The sequence below is a fragment of the Rissa tridactyla genome, chromosome 2, assembly GCF_028500815.1.
Source record: "Rissa tridactyla isolate bRisTri1 chromosome 2, bRisTri1.patW.cur.20221130, whole genome shotgun sequence".
Classification (NCBI taxonomy): Eukaryota; Metazoa; Chordata; class Aves; order Charadriiformes; family Laridae; genus Rissa; species Rissa tridactyla.
Genome location: NC_071467.1, coordinates 145,826,801 through 145,843,516, shown reverse-complemented (window position 1 = coordinate 145,843,516; position 16,716 = coordinate 145,826,801). Strand labels below are relative to the sequence as shown.

General features: G+C 36.9%; 1 protein-coding gene across 8 annotated transcripts in view; it reads right to left on the bottom strand.

Moving 5' to 3' along the window:
- SLC39A12 (solute carrier family 39 member 12) overlaps positions 1-16,716 on the bottom strand; it is a 60,175-nt gene that overhangs the window by 17,000 nt on the left and 26,459 nt on the right. For 7 of the 8 annotated variants that reach the window (XM_054193287.1, XM_054193280.1, XM_054193285.1 and 4 more), the window contains 5 exons: positions 15,547-15,899; positions 11,589-11,870; positions 8,890-9,097; positions 6,222-6,424; positions 1,628-1,799 (listed from right to left, as the gene is read on the bottom strand). In XM_054193287.1, the coding sequence (XP_054049262.1) occupies positions 1,628-1,799; positions 6,222-6,424; positions 8,890-9,097; positions 11,589-11,870; positions 15,547-15,816 (1,135 nt within the window). In that variant the 5' untranslated portion in view covers positions 15,817-15,899. Of the gene's footprint in view, positions 1-1,627; positions 1,800-6,221; positions 6,425-8,889; positions 9,098-11,588; positions 11,871-15,546; positions 16,120-16,716 lie in introns of those variants that run through there. The other variant, XM_054193286.1, reaches the window with a different exon arrangement.

Genomic DNA, 16,716 nt, shown 5'->3' with positions numbered 1-16,716 from the left:
GAACTGAGAATAAAATTAATGAGCCTATGCTCAGGTCACTAGGTCACACATAGGTCAAACCTGAAGTAATTCGTCTGTCTCAAGCCAGCAGAAGTGTGCCTGTGGTCATGGAAACCTTCCTTTGCCAAAAAGCACAGGGAAAGGGCCGCAGCAAGGTCTCTTATTAATTCTATTTTGTGTTTGAGTAGTTCAGCTTTGCTCATCTACACAGATCTGTCACCTTTATGATATCACTAAAATGTCAGCGATTGGGCTGATGAACTTTGACTTGAGAGACTCACTCAAACTGTGAATTTGTCATGAACCTTATATATGACCTGTGCAAGTTCCTTTCTTTCTTTGTCCCTTGATTCCCCGTCTGAAAAATGGGCATATCCCTGTAGCATAGAAAAGATAAAGGCAGTAAAGACTGCGAAACGTTCAGGTAAAGAGAGACATAAAAAAGAAGGACTGCTGCCTTCTGGGGAGCTGTAATGATTCTTCCTATTCTGTTTATTTCTTTCTGCTATAACCAGTCTTGGGATATTCATGACTGTCCTTCCATGCCCTTATTTAACATGTTTTTTAATTCACAGTCATAGTTCAATTAATCTGCATACCATGGAACGATAGCTCAGCTCATTCCCACAAGCTGCTTAATTTGTGTATCTTAAAGTACAGATAGAATTTAGAGATGGAAAGTGCTATTCCATATGGATTGTTGGCCAGCAGAATGGTAAAGCTTACTAGCTCCTACCGGATGTAGTCATCTAGATCTAGAGCTGGCCATGTAGATATTAGGATAAAGGTATTGAGAGCATTCATTGGTAGCCTAGAAGTGCTGCTCTAGATGCAGGTGATTATGGTTAGATGCCCATTACTTTTTGCTCATTTCTCCTGTCAGAAATTAATGCCCCCTGTAATACACTAGCAAACCTAGGTTTGCAACCACTTCCCAGATATTGCTGATATAAAGAAAAAACAAAACCAGGAACCACATTAAGAAGCCCTTAGGTCAAATCGGATTCAGATTTTTTTTTGACAGGGTGGACTAGGGACTGGTTACAGGAGAAGTTGAATCATCAGAATGGAAGGGGCAGAAATCCCTGGAAGCAGTGGCATGTGAGGGCTACGACTGCAACTGGAAACAATCTGATTACACTCTCAGTTCTTGTTCCAGCTCTATCACACAAGTCCTGCTGCCCATGTGACTGGTTTTCTGGTTGTTTTTCTTCCCACAACAGTATCCCCAAAGCTTCTCTTCCATAAAATATCACAATATGAAAAACCAGCAACATTCACAGAGAACTTATCTATACCAAGCATTTGCCACATCATGGTATGAAATGCCAGCTAACACAACCTTGAGGCTAAATATGAGACAATGTAATGATTCTAGAATAAACCTGGTGGAAATTTCACAAAATAGGTCATTGCTGCCCAGCAACACTTAAAAGGACCTGTCACTTCTCTGTATAGTACTATTGTCTGACATGTATGCAATGAAATTATAGAGAGCATAAATTACAGTGTGCAGAAATCTCATCATGTTTTGGTTTAAGGTTATTAATAAGTGAAATGTCTCCAGAAGTTAAGTCCCTGCACCCCTTCACCTGAATTTTCACAATTCACATAAAACATAACTCACTTTCCAAAGTTGTTGGTGGAAGCTTTGTCTGCTTGGAGTCAGGAAGCTGACACGAACAACTTAAGAGCTGCTGAATGATAGCTGGACTGATTTGCTTGAAGTGGTCTTTAGAAATAGAGGAAGAACTATTTTTTAAAAATATCTTCACAAGTTCATTGGCAGAGAAACAAACCTACGCAGAAAAGTATACACAGTTACTGAATATGTTGTGTAGACCTGCATTTAATGCTGAGGTTAAATATGGAATCTTAGAATAACACAGGGTTATACAAACTAGAAAAAAAAACTTGTTTTCCATATAATCTTTTCTGGTTAAATGAATTCTACTACTTCTAATGCTTCACCCCAGCCCACCCACACCCCCCATTAAAACTCGATACTTCGATATATTTCAGAAAGACCAGAAACTTTGGTATGAAGTAGCACAATTTCTACTGAAGTCTGTTAGTATCATGAGGATCTGACACAATAATATCTCTAAATATTTTATTATTATATGTGCTAATAAGAATATTTAAATGCTAACACAAATAATATTCTTCATGTAATACACTGCCTGTGTTAAGACAGTACTGAAATTTGTCCTTGTGCTGCATGTTTGTATCTTTAATAGATATGGAACTAAGTTGTTATTTTACGTCTTTTAACAATGGCACACCACTTTAAGGTAAGCACACTAAGAGTTACATAGTCTAGATTTGCTTTAAAGATTACTTAAGAATTGCTTTATTAGAGGTACTTAAGAATTTCAACTACTTTTTCCTCTTGTTAGAAACATCTCTGTCAAAAAAAAAAAAAGAACTTTTCTTGTGAACATTTATATTTTGAAAAATTTTCGTGGAGACTTGGTTTTCCATCTCCAGGATAAAACTTCTAGTAAAAACATGCGCAGTTAGCATTTGAATAGTTCTAGTGTCAATTCCAGTAAGAAATTTTAAAAAGAAGTAGTCCAGATCCAATATGCTAAAATATGCTATTTTACTTAAAGGAATAAACTTCATTTCTTAATCCCATCTTATTAGTTGTGATTCAATTGAATTCAAAGATAGATATTTGTTTCTGTCATTTAAAGCAGTCTGCAGCTGAGAATCAAGCAATAATATTCCTAAATACTATTTTCTAATCACTGAAGCTTAAGTTTCTTTTGAAAGAAAACTACTATTTAAATAAAAAGTGGTAATTATTATTACTTTTAAATAACCCAATTAAAAACCAATGTCTTCCTGCCTTTGCTCATCCACTAGTGATGTAAAACATGTCTTCTAGCTCACTCAGAAATGGAATGAATTGAGTACTGATACATTCATTCTGAATACCACATTCAGGTCTTCAGGACAAGAGGTGATCTTGCCACCTGGATCTAGTCTGTTCTGCCTCCAAGCAGGAGAGCGTGAAGACAATTCAGGAACACACATATTAAAAAAGACTTCACTCTGCCTGTTCTAGACGGTGACTTTGACGGTGACTTTGACTCTAAAAGTAGGGAACACCAACAAGTGGTATCTGGTAATGAGCAGCATTCTTCACTGGTCAGTACTGGGGCTGATATTATGTAATGCCTTCATCAATGACCTGAGTGATGGAACAGAGTGCACCATACCACATTCAGAGATGAAATGCAAATGGAACGAGTAGTCAATACGTGGATGGGCCTCATTGCTATTCACAGGGATCTTGACAAGCCAAAGAAATGGGCTGACAAAGACCTTCACGAAGATCAGCAAAAACAAATTTTTTGTGCTTGAAACAGAATAACCCCATGCATCAATAAAGGCTGGGAAAAACTGTCTGGAAGGCAGCTTTACAGAAAAGGCCCTTGGGGTCCTGACAGACTACTTGAACATGAGTCACCAGTGTGCCCTTGTGGCAACGAAGGCTAACTGCATACTGGGCTGCATTAGCAAGAGTGTAGCCAACGGGTAATGGAAAAAAAATATCGTCCTTCATTCAGGACATCTGGACTATGACCAGTTTAATAACCAGCAGTACAAGAAAGACTTTGGCAAATTGGGGGAAGTCCAATGGAGGGCCACCAAGATGGCTGGGGAACTGCAGTACATGATGTGCAAGCAGAGGCTGAGGGATCTGGGTTTATTCAGTTTGGAGAAGAGAAGGGTTGGGGGGTATCTTCAGTCTTCAACTATCTACTGGGGGTGATAGGGAAAATAAAGCCAGCATCCTCTCAGAGGTGTACAGCAAAAGGATGAGAGGCAACAGGTATTAGTTGCACCAGGAAAAAATCCAATTTGTTATAATAAAAAGACCTATCAAAATGAGATCAATAAAGCACTGGCACAGGTTTCCTAGAAAGATTGTGGAATCTCCATCTTTGGAGACATTCAGAATTCAATTGGACATGGCCCTGTGAAACTTGATCTGAATTTCATGTTGGTCCTGTTTTGAGAAGTAGGATAGACAAGATGAGGTCTGGGATTAATACGAACCTAAATTCTAATGTGATTTTATTATGAGGAATTGTAAAAGAAATAGCAAGATCTCATGTGGAAAATAAACCGTCCACCCACACATAAAAAAAGAATTCTTAGTACTTATTTAATAAAATGTTCTTGAAAGTCTTGAGGCATGAGGACCTGCATCTTTTCCAGTTGCAAGCCCTAGCCTTTTAAGTTTTTAACACAGGGAGGCAGAGTACTAAGTCTCCATCAGTAAAGCAACTATGTGTGTACCCCCAGGGGACGATACTGAAGAAACAAGTAAATCAAATTTGCATATTCTCATATGAAAAACTGGATGGATGGATGGATGGATGGATGGATGGATGGATGGATGGATGGATAATTTTTGTTTCCAAAATCCATGTTTCTTTAATGAGGAATAATAAATGAATACACAAATATTGTGACATAGTTTAAGGAACCTAATATTATTTCTCTTATTAGATCATTTACTACTAACTTATTTTATATGCATTTTTTAAATCAGTAGAGACAATGATGACTTAAAAAGAAAACCTTTTTTTCTGTGATAATGTCTCCAAATATAATTCCTATCTAAAAATAAAATTACAGATCTTAATGTTGTTAGCAAACACAAGCCATAAACTAGTCAATGCCTCATATGTAGCAGCATCTGTTACTAATGGAGCACACTGGCTATCACAGATATGTGCAGAAAGCAGGAGACAAAATTAGTGACGCAACACTGGAACACAAAACCTTCTAATGTAATGATATGTCAAAGAAAACAGACACAGCTAGAAAGAAGAGGAAAGAAATAAAAAAGAGAAACTAGGAAACACTAAAGAAGATAAATTCTCATCTCCAGATGTTTCTTTGTGATTTTGTTTCATCTATACAGAATATGTGGCTCTTGGTTTGACTCCCAAGCCTCAGATAGTTCCCCTGAACACTTATCTTTGGAGTTACAGTCAGTCTCAGAAGTTCAAGATAAATCTGTAACTGTTTTATAAATTCTTCTATTGCTGGAGAAGAGTTTTACTTTTGTACAGATAGTATTGCTACTGATTTCTGTCCTCCATAATTTAAAATTAATATGAAACACATTTAAAATGACCTTAATTTAAAATTGAGACCCCATTAAATGCCTCATCATGCTGATCAGCATTATTGCCTTTTGCGGTCAGCTGGAAAGAAATAAACATATTGATAGAGTATGTATTCCAATTGCAATAAAATTACACAGATAAATATTTATCCAGCATTTAACCAGATGCCATTTGTCTCACTTCCACATCATAAAATGACCACACAGCAAAAGTCAATTGCACATCTCTTATTCTCCTAAATGGAGAAGAAACAGTATCTTTGAACTTAAATTGTAAAGAACTGAAAAGAATAGAAACATAGTCTTTGAAGTATATATTTCAAATGTATATATCAAAATATATACAAAGTATATACTTTGAAGTCTCCTTTTTTGCCTAAGGAATGTCTTCCAGTCTAAAGAATGGAAGTCAGTTACCATCTTAATCTCAGTTATAAACAAAATTTATTTATTTTCTAATATTTAGGATAAGGATAAAATCATCTGCAATGAACCACTGTCCTTCAAACACCTCAAAAAGGATACTGGGTAGTAGCTAAAGTTCTGTCTTACAGACTCCATACTTTCTAAAGGAGGCTTCTGGACTCCATAGTTGGCTATTAAGTGTGTCTGGAAATGTCCAATCTTCAGTTTACAAAAGCCTTCTATAATGAACTTAAGTAGAGACCTTAGTTTACTTTTTTTCCTTAGTACAGAACAACTGTTCTTTCTACAAGGTCACTTAGAGGCTCTAGAAACTCTGTGTCATAAGAGCACAAGAAATATCTAATAAATATATTAAAACATTGAAGCCATGGTACTACAGTCCTCTCTGTCTGATTCTGCATAACAGTAACCATTCTGTTAGCCCCTCCCAGCTACTTTAATCACACATTCAACAGCCATAAAGTTCTTCCCTCAATTAGTATTTAAACAAATATAAATATATAAAAATATCATTCAGTATGAACATCATTTTTTTAAATTAATAAATTTTACCTCAGAAATAATGTAGTCTTTGCAAACCAGTGTGACCTTTTATCACTGAAATTCTGTGACCAATACTACAATAACATAAAAACAAATTAACCTGATCCCAATCTGTGTTCCTTTCACGATCTTCAAAATAACCTTTCACATAGTCTCCTTTTGTATGGTTTGCCTTGACTGGAATATTTCTGGTTCCAGTATCTCTGATTGCCATACTATAACGTCTTCTTTTGTGACTGTGGAATTGTCCATTTACAGCGCAGGTCTTTTTGGCTGTAAGCATGTTTAGGAGTTCTTCTAGTTCTAGTGATTAATTAGAAAACAGATACGTTACCCTGGGAAAATATACTTTTAAAAAGATAAAATCAAGAGGGATTGTTAAAATTTTGTTAGTTTTAACATTAATTCAACTCCTCATTTTAATAGTTTTTTTCTCTTCTCAGTTTGGTACTGTTGGTAATTTCTGCTTAACACCTCTGGAAGTTGAAGACACTTATAGGCTCAGCCTTTCCATCTTTACAGTACTACACGCGGTTGTTTTGCCTATGACTATTTCAGAGGAAAACAAACGTGACTGAAAGGAAATTCATCTTCCATTTAATCATCGGTCTCTGCCAAAGTTATCTAAAAATTACTGCTAAATAGTTTCACCATTATTAAAATTTTCCTGTGCAAATGGAATACCATGCTAAGACACCATGGACCAATATTTGGATATTCCAGAAAGACCAGGAAGACAGATCCTTTATGGAGTGTCCTGAAAGCAATCTTCAGGACCGTATGCTGCCTGCAGAACACAGGGCAGCAGATTTTCTCTCTCCTTTGGTCGAGTTGCTAATCTGGAGACGTGCCTGTTGACAGGTCTGAAGTAGGGAGGAGGGAGCCAGGACCCCTAATCCAAACCTGAGACAATGCAGGGAGGTATCCCATAGCACAACTTGAGTGCAATGGGCATGCCTGCTGGTGAAATGCTTGGTTATATGAGGGGGCATGCTCTGCCCTATCTTATTTTACCTTCCTTCACCCCTGCATTTTCAAGATGAAGCCATAGTGATAGTCCCTGTAAACCTGAGTTTGTCCATTGGGAACAAAAGAAGTCCACAATTTAATTTCAAAGGAATTTAGATCAATGAGATTAAGAATGCTTCCATGTGATAATCTTTTATTTTTTAATGTTGTTATTCAGAAAAAGCAAATGGTATAATCTTAATGGTACATCTTACAAAAAGCTTTGTGATAAGGTGTTTGTCTGCTTTCTTGTCTTGAGCAAACAGATCTGAACGGAACTGAAGCTAGATTTGTTTTCTAAATGTAGTCAACTCCAATTCTCTTTTTTTCCACACAGTCAGTTCCTTGCTCTTTCCTGCAGTTACTATTAAGAATTTAAATAAATTTAAAGGGATAATTTAATTAGCTTAGGCTTAAAATGTATTTACAAACTGGTACAAACTGGTTAAGAATATTTTTTTGTTTCTCTGAATGACACCCTAACTCCACCAGCCATAAAATGTTGCTATTGTCTTCACTGGGGCCTGGATTTCACCATATATAGCTATTTCATAGCACTGTGACCAGATGGCTCCATCCGTTCTTGTGAGTCAATTATTTCAGGAGATCTGGCTTGGCAATTTGAAAGGAAGGGTTTTGCTGCAAAACCAGTTTATGAAAGTATAATCTAGGAGTTCAAGTTTAGGCCTGAGGATTTTGTTCTTTTTTTTATAATTTTTTACTTCAATGATTCAATGTACCTCTTTGTAACCTAAGAGCGGTAAAAATGTTTTTACCCATGCTTAATTCAACATTTTAAGCTGTTTTAACCCATACTTAATGTAACTTCTTGAAAGTGCTTTGAAAAGCTTGTAAAGTGTTGCTATTATCAGTTACCACAAGCAAGAAAAAATAGATGTCTCATAATAACCTTCTAAATCCATAGTAGGCCTCTGAGTTGTTGGTTTCGCTTCTTAAACTGCTAAGCATGCAGAATCTTTTACAGAATTTAATAGCAGCTGCTGAGAGCTCAACACTTGTGTTTTCTTTTTCTTTCTTTTTTTTTTTTTTACTTTTGGACCACTCAGAACTCTCCTATCCTTCTATTTATTGATGGTTAAGTAGAATTTCTGATAAGTCTAGCATCAGAGCTCCTGAAGAAAATGAACTTTGCATATTCCAGACTCACTGACTGGGTACTAAGATCAGAAAGCAGGTAGGGAAGCACAAACCATAAAGACGTTTTCAGGTACAGCAGGCAGATATCAGAGAGCATTTGGTCAAAATAGAGTGGCCTGTGTCTGTTTCATCTCTTCTGGGGATACATCTACACTGAGGTGTGAGTGACTAAGGTGTTTGATCTGGCTACCATATGTGAATTATCTCATCTACCCCTAAATGAGTCTTGCAACGTACAAAGATCTGCATAAAGAAGCAATGTAAATGTGGCTCCAATGAACCCTGTCCTCACATCTAGACTGCCACTGTCAGAGATCTCTTGGGTAGTTCAGACTGTGCTGAGCAATTAAATAATAAATTAATGTGTCAGTACACATTTAATAATCTCAGAAACAATTTGTTTTATACCTCTCAGAGAATTATCACAATAAGGATTTTATCTTCCAAACTTGTTTTTAAATTTAGAAGAGATTAGTTAACAGATCTAAAATGAAACAGCATTTAAATCTAAAATGAAGTTCAAGAAATCCTTTAGATATTTAAAGATAGTTTACATCAAATCCATGTTGCAAATGGCAACTAGAGACAAATAAATAGCTTACCTGTCACTTGGAGCTCAGTGGTACTGTTTAGAGAACTGAAAATATATTTTATAAAGAATTCTGGGGAGGGTAAACTTGCTTTCCCCATACAGACTCCTTGGAGAGCCAGACTAATGATTAAAGCAGCCAGGCGTGGAAGAGTGTTTTCATCAGCACCATCTCTATCCATTATATCAGCATTTTTCTCCAGAGTACTCACATCAACGCACTGAAATCAGGAGAAAACAGCATGAAGACAGCCCTGGTCACCTCCATTTAAATAACCAGAGTGACAGAAGGAGAAACTGGAGAGAACACTTTCACAGACAGCCAGAGTAGAAAAAATACTAAGGTTAAGGCTGTAATTGACAACAGGACAGCAAATGCGAAACAGAGGACATTTTCAGGAGAACAGGCATAAGATGTTCAGGCAAAAGCCTGAAATTTTACTCAGTGTCTGATGGGGAAGAAGTACAGTCCTTCATTCAAGTTGTTTTTGCTTAGTGTTATTTTCATGCTGTTTCTATTATTCCTGTGTTCTCCTCAATTGCATCTATATCTACTTCCAGAAAGTGGCAGAAAAGGGTGGAATTTTTCTTAAGACACAAGAAATTGATTCAAATAATACAGACTTTAACTCCTCATCTCAAACTTCAGAAAGAATTCTCTTAATGTTTTTAGTTCCCTACCTATTAAATGGAATCAATAATTTGTTATGGGGCAACTATCTGGGTATAATATGGAAAGATATAATTCTACAGATAAAGGGTGACTTCCCTGCTGGGTGACCAAACAGGAGCAGTTGATAGTCGTGTACACCCACGTGTGTGGATGTGTGCAGGTCTGAAGTGAGGGAGCAGGGTACAGCTCTCTCAGTTACCTGGAAACTTATCCCTGTTTTCTTCCATTTCTACCTTTCTTGTTTATTTTCACTGCAAATATTCAGGGTTTGAGATAAAAAAAAAAAAGGCAAATTTGTCTCTAACCCATATTAAATTGAAAAGTCAACTAGATGAGCCAGTACAGTAATAAGTTCTTTTACACATACTTATCTCTCTATATATGCCTTAAACACTGCAGAGAGGAGGCTGGCATTTCTTTTCCTGTCCATCCATTACACATTTAAATTTCCACAACCCAAAACTTCATTCTCATTTCAAATAATATATTAGGTGTCATGACTGAGAAAAGGATATTTTCTGTGAAACCAAAACATATAAGGAGCCACTAAAAAGGCTTTTCTTCCATTACTACCCTGCATCATTGTCCCTTTTCCATAACTCAAGTGTTGTGATTCTAAGCATTAGATAGTCTACAATGTTTTGAGTACCTTTCTCAATAAAAAACCCCTCTTTTCCCTCCTGTCAGTGAGCAGTGAAGTCTCAGTTGCTGAACAGGCTTGACAACTGATTATACTGCCAGCATAAACAAACAGACCACACAGTAAAGCACTTTATGAATTGTTATTCCATCTTGACATGCCAAATACCCACCGATGCCTCTTTACAGTTGCCCAGATACCATTGGAGCTCTTGGAAATCGGCACGTTCACCAAGACCCAGAACCAGAAGTACCGGTCAATGAATAATTTATGATGGGAAATGATTACACAAAGAACACAGAAAGAGGAACTGGAGCCCTTGGCATTCTGCTGCACAGCCAGGACTCACAGCCATCTTCTGTTTGCATAGAAAACTATACCACAGTATGGTGTAAATTAAAATCTAATGAAACAGAAAAGAAAAGGGCAAATTCAAACTTTGCAACAAACCAAATTTAACTGTGTATTATGAACAGATTGAAGGGGCTTCTCACTGCAGGTCAACCTGTACTTTAGGAGTCATCTAATCTGGCAAAAACTTATTTTATTGCCCATTACAAGGAAAACGGTTTTTCTTTAGATTGTGAACTCTACAATGTTTTTCTATTATTTTATACACCCTAATTGAGATAACGAATAATAAACAGTGGCGACAAAACTGGCTGTATGTTTTCTGACCTATAAAGGATGTTTTTAGCTGAATATACTCAATATGCCTTTTTTTTTTTTTAACTTTAAATTTAAGCTTATCTGTATCATTCTCTCTACAAGGCATGTTCATGCTGGTAGATAATTAGTCACAAATGTATGTGTCCCAACTGAAGGAAACCATCATATCTTTGGACAGATTCCTTATTCCACCCTGCTTTAGATGGACTTGGAAATGCAGGGCCTGGCAAGGATCTTATCACAGCAAAATGGTTCATCCTTTCTTCTGTACGGCGAGATCAGTTTTGGAGCTGCTCTGTTTTATACCATTTAAATACAACCACTGCTAGTACATCTATACTAATAAATACAAGAGAAGAGAAAGTATTTTCTGTCCTTGAAGCCAAGTGCAAGATCTTGCATCTACACAGCTACGCTCTTTTCCATCTGCCCTAAGCAAGGCAACTGCATCTGAATTACCTACTGGGAATCGTCCCTAATATGCGCTATCTCCCCAACCACTTCTCAGCAGACTCTGTGGAAGTGCTAGGTAGCACATACCAAAAGCAAGTCAAGGAGAAGGATACTATTAAACAGCAGGTACAACAAAAGACCAGTGTTTGGCCTGTGCTCTCAAACTGTTATTTACCAGTTTTCTGGAGGACCACGATTCTGACACAATGTCTGAACTAGCTTAAAGGCATTATATCAGTAATAAATATGAAGTTATTTTTACTTATGGTTTTTTTACCTGGGTTTCAGAAGTTTTAAAATGTTGCCTTACTGCAGCCAAAATATCTTCAGTTTCGTTCCGTGAAAAATAATAACAGTCTTCATCATGTCTTAAACTAAGCATACTCTGTAGGTAAAATTTATAATCCTTATTCTTCAAGCTGAGTTCTGAAGAACACACATCTCTATGATGAAGAATGTAGTAGAGGAGAATAAGAGAAATTCTCTCAAATACTTCTTCGCTGAGATGGTCTTCTAAATTTCCACCAGCTATTAATAACAAAGATTCTGGTTCAAGGCACTGTGAAAAAATAAAAATAAATGGAAATTCAACTCAAGTAACACATTGCCAGTCATCTGCAAATACAATTAGAAAGAAGAATAGGAGAATTCAACTCTTATGTTTAAGGGATCGAACCTAAGCCTACACAGATGCAGGCTGATGGAATGGCAGGAGGAGGTTGTAGGTAATTCATTGAAGTTCTATGGCTGCAAAATCACACCGTGTTTTCTTCCAGAGACCCTTTTGTTTTTAAGAAATGTCAAGTATCTAAGAGATTTAAGATTTACTACAAACCGGGACTAACTCTGATCAATCACTGTAGAGAACTGAAAATTTTTCACTGTCCTCAAGAAACTTTATTTCTGGTTATAAACATATTAGATAAGGGCTAGGGCTACTCGTATTTTCACCTGTGTATCCTATGCATGTTTATATATTATAAGACAAAGACCGTATCTGGACTGTAGTTAATTCAGGGTATGTAAACAGGAGTTATATCATATTCAATGCACTTTTAAGAGACGTAATTGACCTTAAAATCATACAGCTATTTTTATTTTTTCTCAATTAGTTCTGTTAACTGGAACAATTCGGTCCAGTACAGAGAGTCAGTACAAGGTCTCAACACCATTTAGTCTTCCAAATGCACTTCAAGAGGGACTGAAACGATATACTCACCCTGTGCAGGCTATGGGAAATAAGATACTGAATTCTAGAATAAAGAATCTGTCTTGAAGAGATCCTGTAACTATTGTCATTCATTGTGTAGCCATTTTTTTCCAACTGGCTCCTTTCCAAGCATGTTATAGGCATGTCAGCTAATCTCAACTATTTATGGTAGAGCAGCCACACTGCACATTTCAGAAAAGAAACTACAATACATGAAGGTACCATGGGAGGATCAAAAATTAGTTATCTAGACAGAAGCTAGTTTGTGTCTACAAGCATGATGTGTTGGTTGGTGTGGCTCACCTTGTAACCTAGTTCATTTTCCTACACAGAAGCTGAGTAGAATCAAACATACATTGTCATGTTCAGAAGCCAATGTTCCTTGGAGGAACTGAGAGAGCTGATACATTTTAATAGAAATAATTCTAACAAAAATCCTCACAAATAAAAAAAAGAACTGTGGATGGTAATCACCAAATTAAATATTTATACTCGTAAATAAACTAGATCACAGTATGGCCCACTGTGCCCTGCCTACACTATCAAGATCTATAATTCTAACTTTTTCTAATGCATGTCTTTAAGCATTAGTATTTGGGCTAGGAGGAACATAGAGATTCTGTTTTCTGTCCCAAAAGATCTCAAGTTAGTCAACCAGACTTTTCAAACACTCAATAGTAATACAATAAACGTACTGCATGTAGTGGAAGATTTTCAAAGACTTCTACAACATTTCAAAACCCAGTGAGGATAAATTGTAATCTGTAAGGCTATTGTTTGCTCTTGCAAGGAAGATGACAGAAAAGGAAATTGCTAATTGGAAGGAAGCAGGTGCATTGTAAGAGATGCAGCTACTCCATAGTATATGGGTAGCCCATAGAGCGTGACCCTTGAGCGGATATCAAGAGGATATAAATTGGTTCATCACTGGTTATTTTGCTGTGACTAATATTTCACAGGCATAACCATCTGCATGGCCTTGGTTTAGAAATGCTTATTTGCTATAAGAAAAGAAGCTAACTTTGAACCTGGGCACTGAAGCCTGAGTTTCTTTTGTTTAAGAGACCAAAAGTTAGAAAAAATTTTCTTACCACTGCAAGAAATATATGACTTTTGTGTGCTTAGGAGATAAAGAAGTGTCAGATGCCATTCAATAGCTGCCAGTGCCTGCCCAAAGAGTCTTGGGGCCAATACATAGCAACAAACCAATCTAAAAAAGTGTTAAACTTCACTGCTTTTAAGTACCCATTGGAGACATCATTAAAAATGAAAAAAAATTCTGAAAACAAAGTCATGTGCTATGACTGGAATCCTGGATTTAGAAGGGAATGTTGAGTCTGAAATCAATTAGTTATTCCCAACAAGTTTGGGAAAGAAAATGCCAAGCAAAGGTGGGGCATTCCATTTGAAATTTTGACGATCTTGAAGGATAGTGCTTCTCACAGAGTTTTTCTTATCTTGGTTTACCAAATCTTGTTAAATCGTCTTGGAAGATTTCAGGACAGTGCCATGATGCCATCATTTTTCCTATAGACAACTGTGTTCATGTGCACTGGCAGTGCAGGGTGTCTGCAGTGTTACTGACACAGACAACACTGAGAAGTACTGGAAATGGTGAAAGTCCTCAAATTCTTCCCACAGGAAATTTCCAAGATGAAGCCTAAACAGAGTGCAAGTCCTGACCAAAGAAAGCCCCAGCTAAATTCAACTTAGATTTTTTCCATCCAAGGACACAATGGGCATGCTCTCCACAAATACCTTACAAATACAAGAAAAAATACAGCAATACGGAGAAGCAAAACAAAGAGGGAGAACAAGAAGGCCTAGACCCCTATTTTGTGAAGTTTAGGAGGACTGCAAAACCATTACTGTTTAATAGATTCTCAGCTTTTCATCTGGATCCATATACAGTACATATCCATTGCCCATATGTGCAAAGAGAAAAACAGCACAATCATCTCCTTCATAAAAATTACCCATTTAGGGAATGAGAGGCACATCCATTATTTATGTATGAAATTTCACATTGGGGCTCATATGAAAAATGGGAGTATTTGAGAAAGGGCCAATTAAGGGAGTAATTGTCTACTGCACAGGAAAGACGCCCGTTTCATTGGCTTGGCAGATTGCCAAGAATAGTATATTGTGAAAGCATTCACCTTTATGACCATCCTCATAATTCTGATATAAAGTGACACTCTGCCATATGTAGGTCACTGAACAATGCCAGAGCTAAAGTAACACTAATTAAAGCCAAGACCGACCAAGCCCTTTGTAGTCCCTTTCAGCTAAGTTGCTCACTTACCACTGTCTCCGTCCTACCAGAATCTACGATCTTATTACACTTTTTCTTTCTTTGTCAAATTGGGAATCAGTTCTGAAAATATTCTAAACTCAACTAGACAACCAAACCTTCTGTGAAGCTGTACCCTGGACTATTTCCAGTTTCAATTTGGATTTGTAGATTCATTGTTCTGCCTTTGATTTTCCTTGACCTGAAGTGCTTACCAAAACCCTCCCCTAAATCTTGAATATTTCAGTGAAGTGGCACATAAATCTGAGACAATCCTGTCTGGGTTTTATATTTGTGAACTAAAATCCAGAACAAAAAAAAAAAAAAGTGGCAGAACTGGTCCCGAGTTTTTACCTATGTCTCTCCACAGTGGAAATCCTCTGTGTCCCAACTTCAAGTTCATGCTTTTATTGTTAGATCAGGGTCAAGTAGAAAAATCTTTGTTGGAAAATAAACACTTGACAACTTTTAAAGGAAAATTATTAGTGCAATGCGACCGAAGCATGGCGTTTTTAAGGAATGCCTGTCATGTTTGGAATATCTCTTCATGAGCTCAAACCATAAATATTAATAATTCAGAATGAAATTATTAAAGCAGGGACAATTTTTTGCTGCAATAACAAGCCCTTTACATGTTTAAGTTTTGTATTCAGGAGAGTATCACTCTAATAAATAATTTTAGAACTCACTGACGATCCTGTAAAGATATCCCTCGTTAATTGAAGCACTAACCAGATTACAATCCTCTTGCATGCCATAAATCCGCTGTGGGCACTCAGCTCTCTCCAGTAACATTTTGACCAGTTCTCGTGAGTGGTTCATGTGGAGCTCAGTGTTGTCAGCTGAAAGAACGCGTAAAACTTCCATCAGATAGCCTCGGCTGGAAGCATAGCTGCCATCCTGCCCATGCTCTTCCCCAGGCTGTCCTTCAGCAACGAGCACGCTGAATATGAAAGCAGAACATACCACCCCAAGAGCTGGATGCTTGGTCAGAAAACACATCTCCTCTTCCTGCAGTGCGTGATCTGCACTGAATGTTGGATTGTTGTTTGCACTTCACAGCTTAAACTTGAAACCTGAGGAATCTGAATGGTAAAGGGGAAAAAAACCCCAACCCTTTAATTAGTGTGAATGCAATATGTTTGAAAGGATTTATTAATTGGTCAGCTAAGCTGATTTGCAGTGACAAGCTGTTTTTGAACAACAGGGAGCCTGTAAGGACTTTACAGCCCTGAACAGCAGGAAACTAAGACAACCATGGCCTTAAAACTTCTGTAGAATTACCATCAAGAGGTTGACTCAAAGTGCCTTTCCCTCCTCATAAAAGTAAAGTGTATGGTTTTCATTTCAGTGTTATGTTATTGCATTCACTAATAATCCTCTTTAATAAGAACAGGAAAATACCATAGCTTTCACTTTCATTCCATTATGAAACAGGTTTTTAGTAGCAAAAATAGCTGTAAATAAAGATTACTAGTCTCATTCTGATACAAATGGGCAGTAATTATGTTACACAGCAATGATATAGAGCAGGTTTTATTTTGAAAACACTTTACCAACGTTGCCGAACTCCAGCTATACAACACAAACCAAGAATGAACAGGATGTACTTAAAAATTAGTGATATTTTATGATCAGACGGAAGAGTTACAAAACTGAGCTCATAATTTCCTTCATAGAACTCAGTGAATAAACAAGACAAACACGCCAGAAGCAACGAGTTTAACTTGTTAACTTTAGATGCAAAAGATATTTTGTACTGTAAATCTGTCTTGTCACTATCCTTCCTAACACACCACTGCCTCTGCTTTAACAATAATCTATCTCAATATCAAAGCGCAAGAAACATAAAAGAGTTTCACTTCTGTTTTCCACACAAATATTTTCGTTTTATTGATGGGC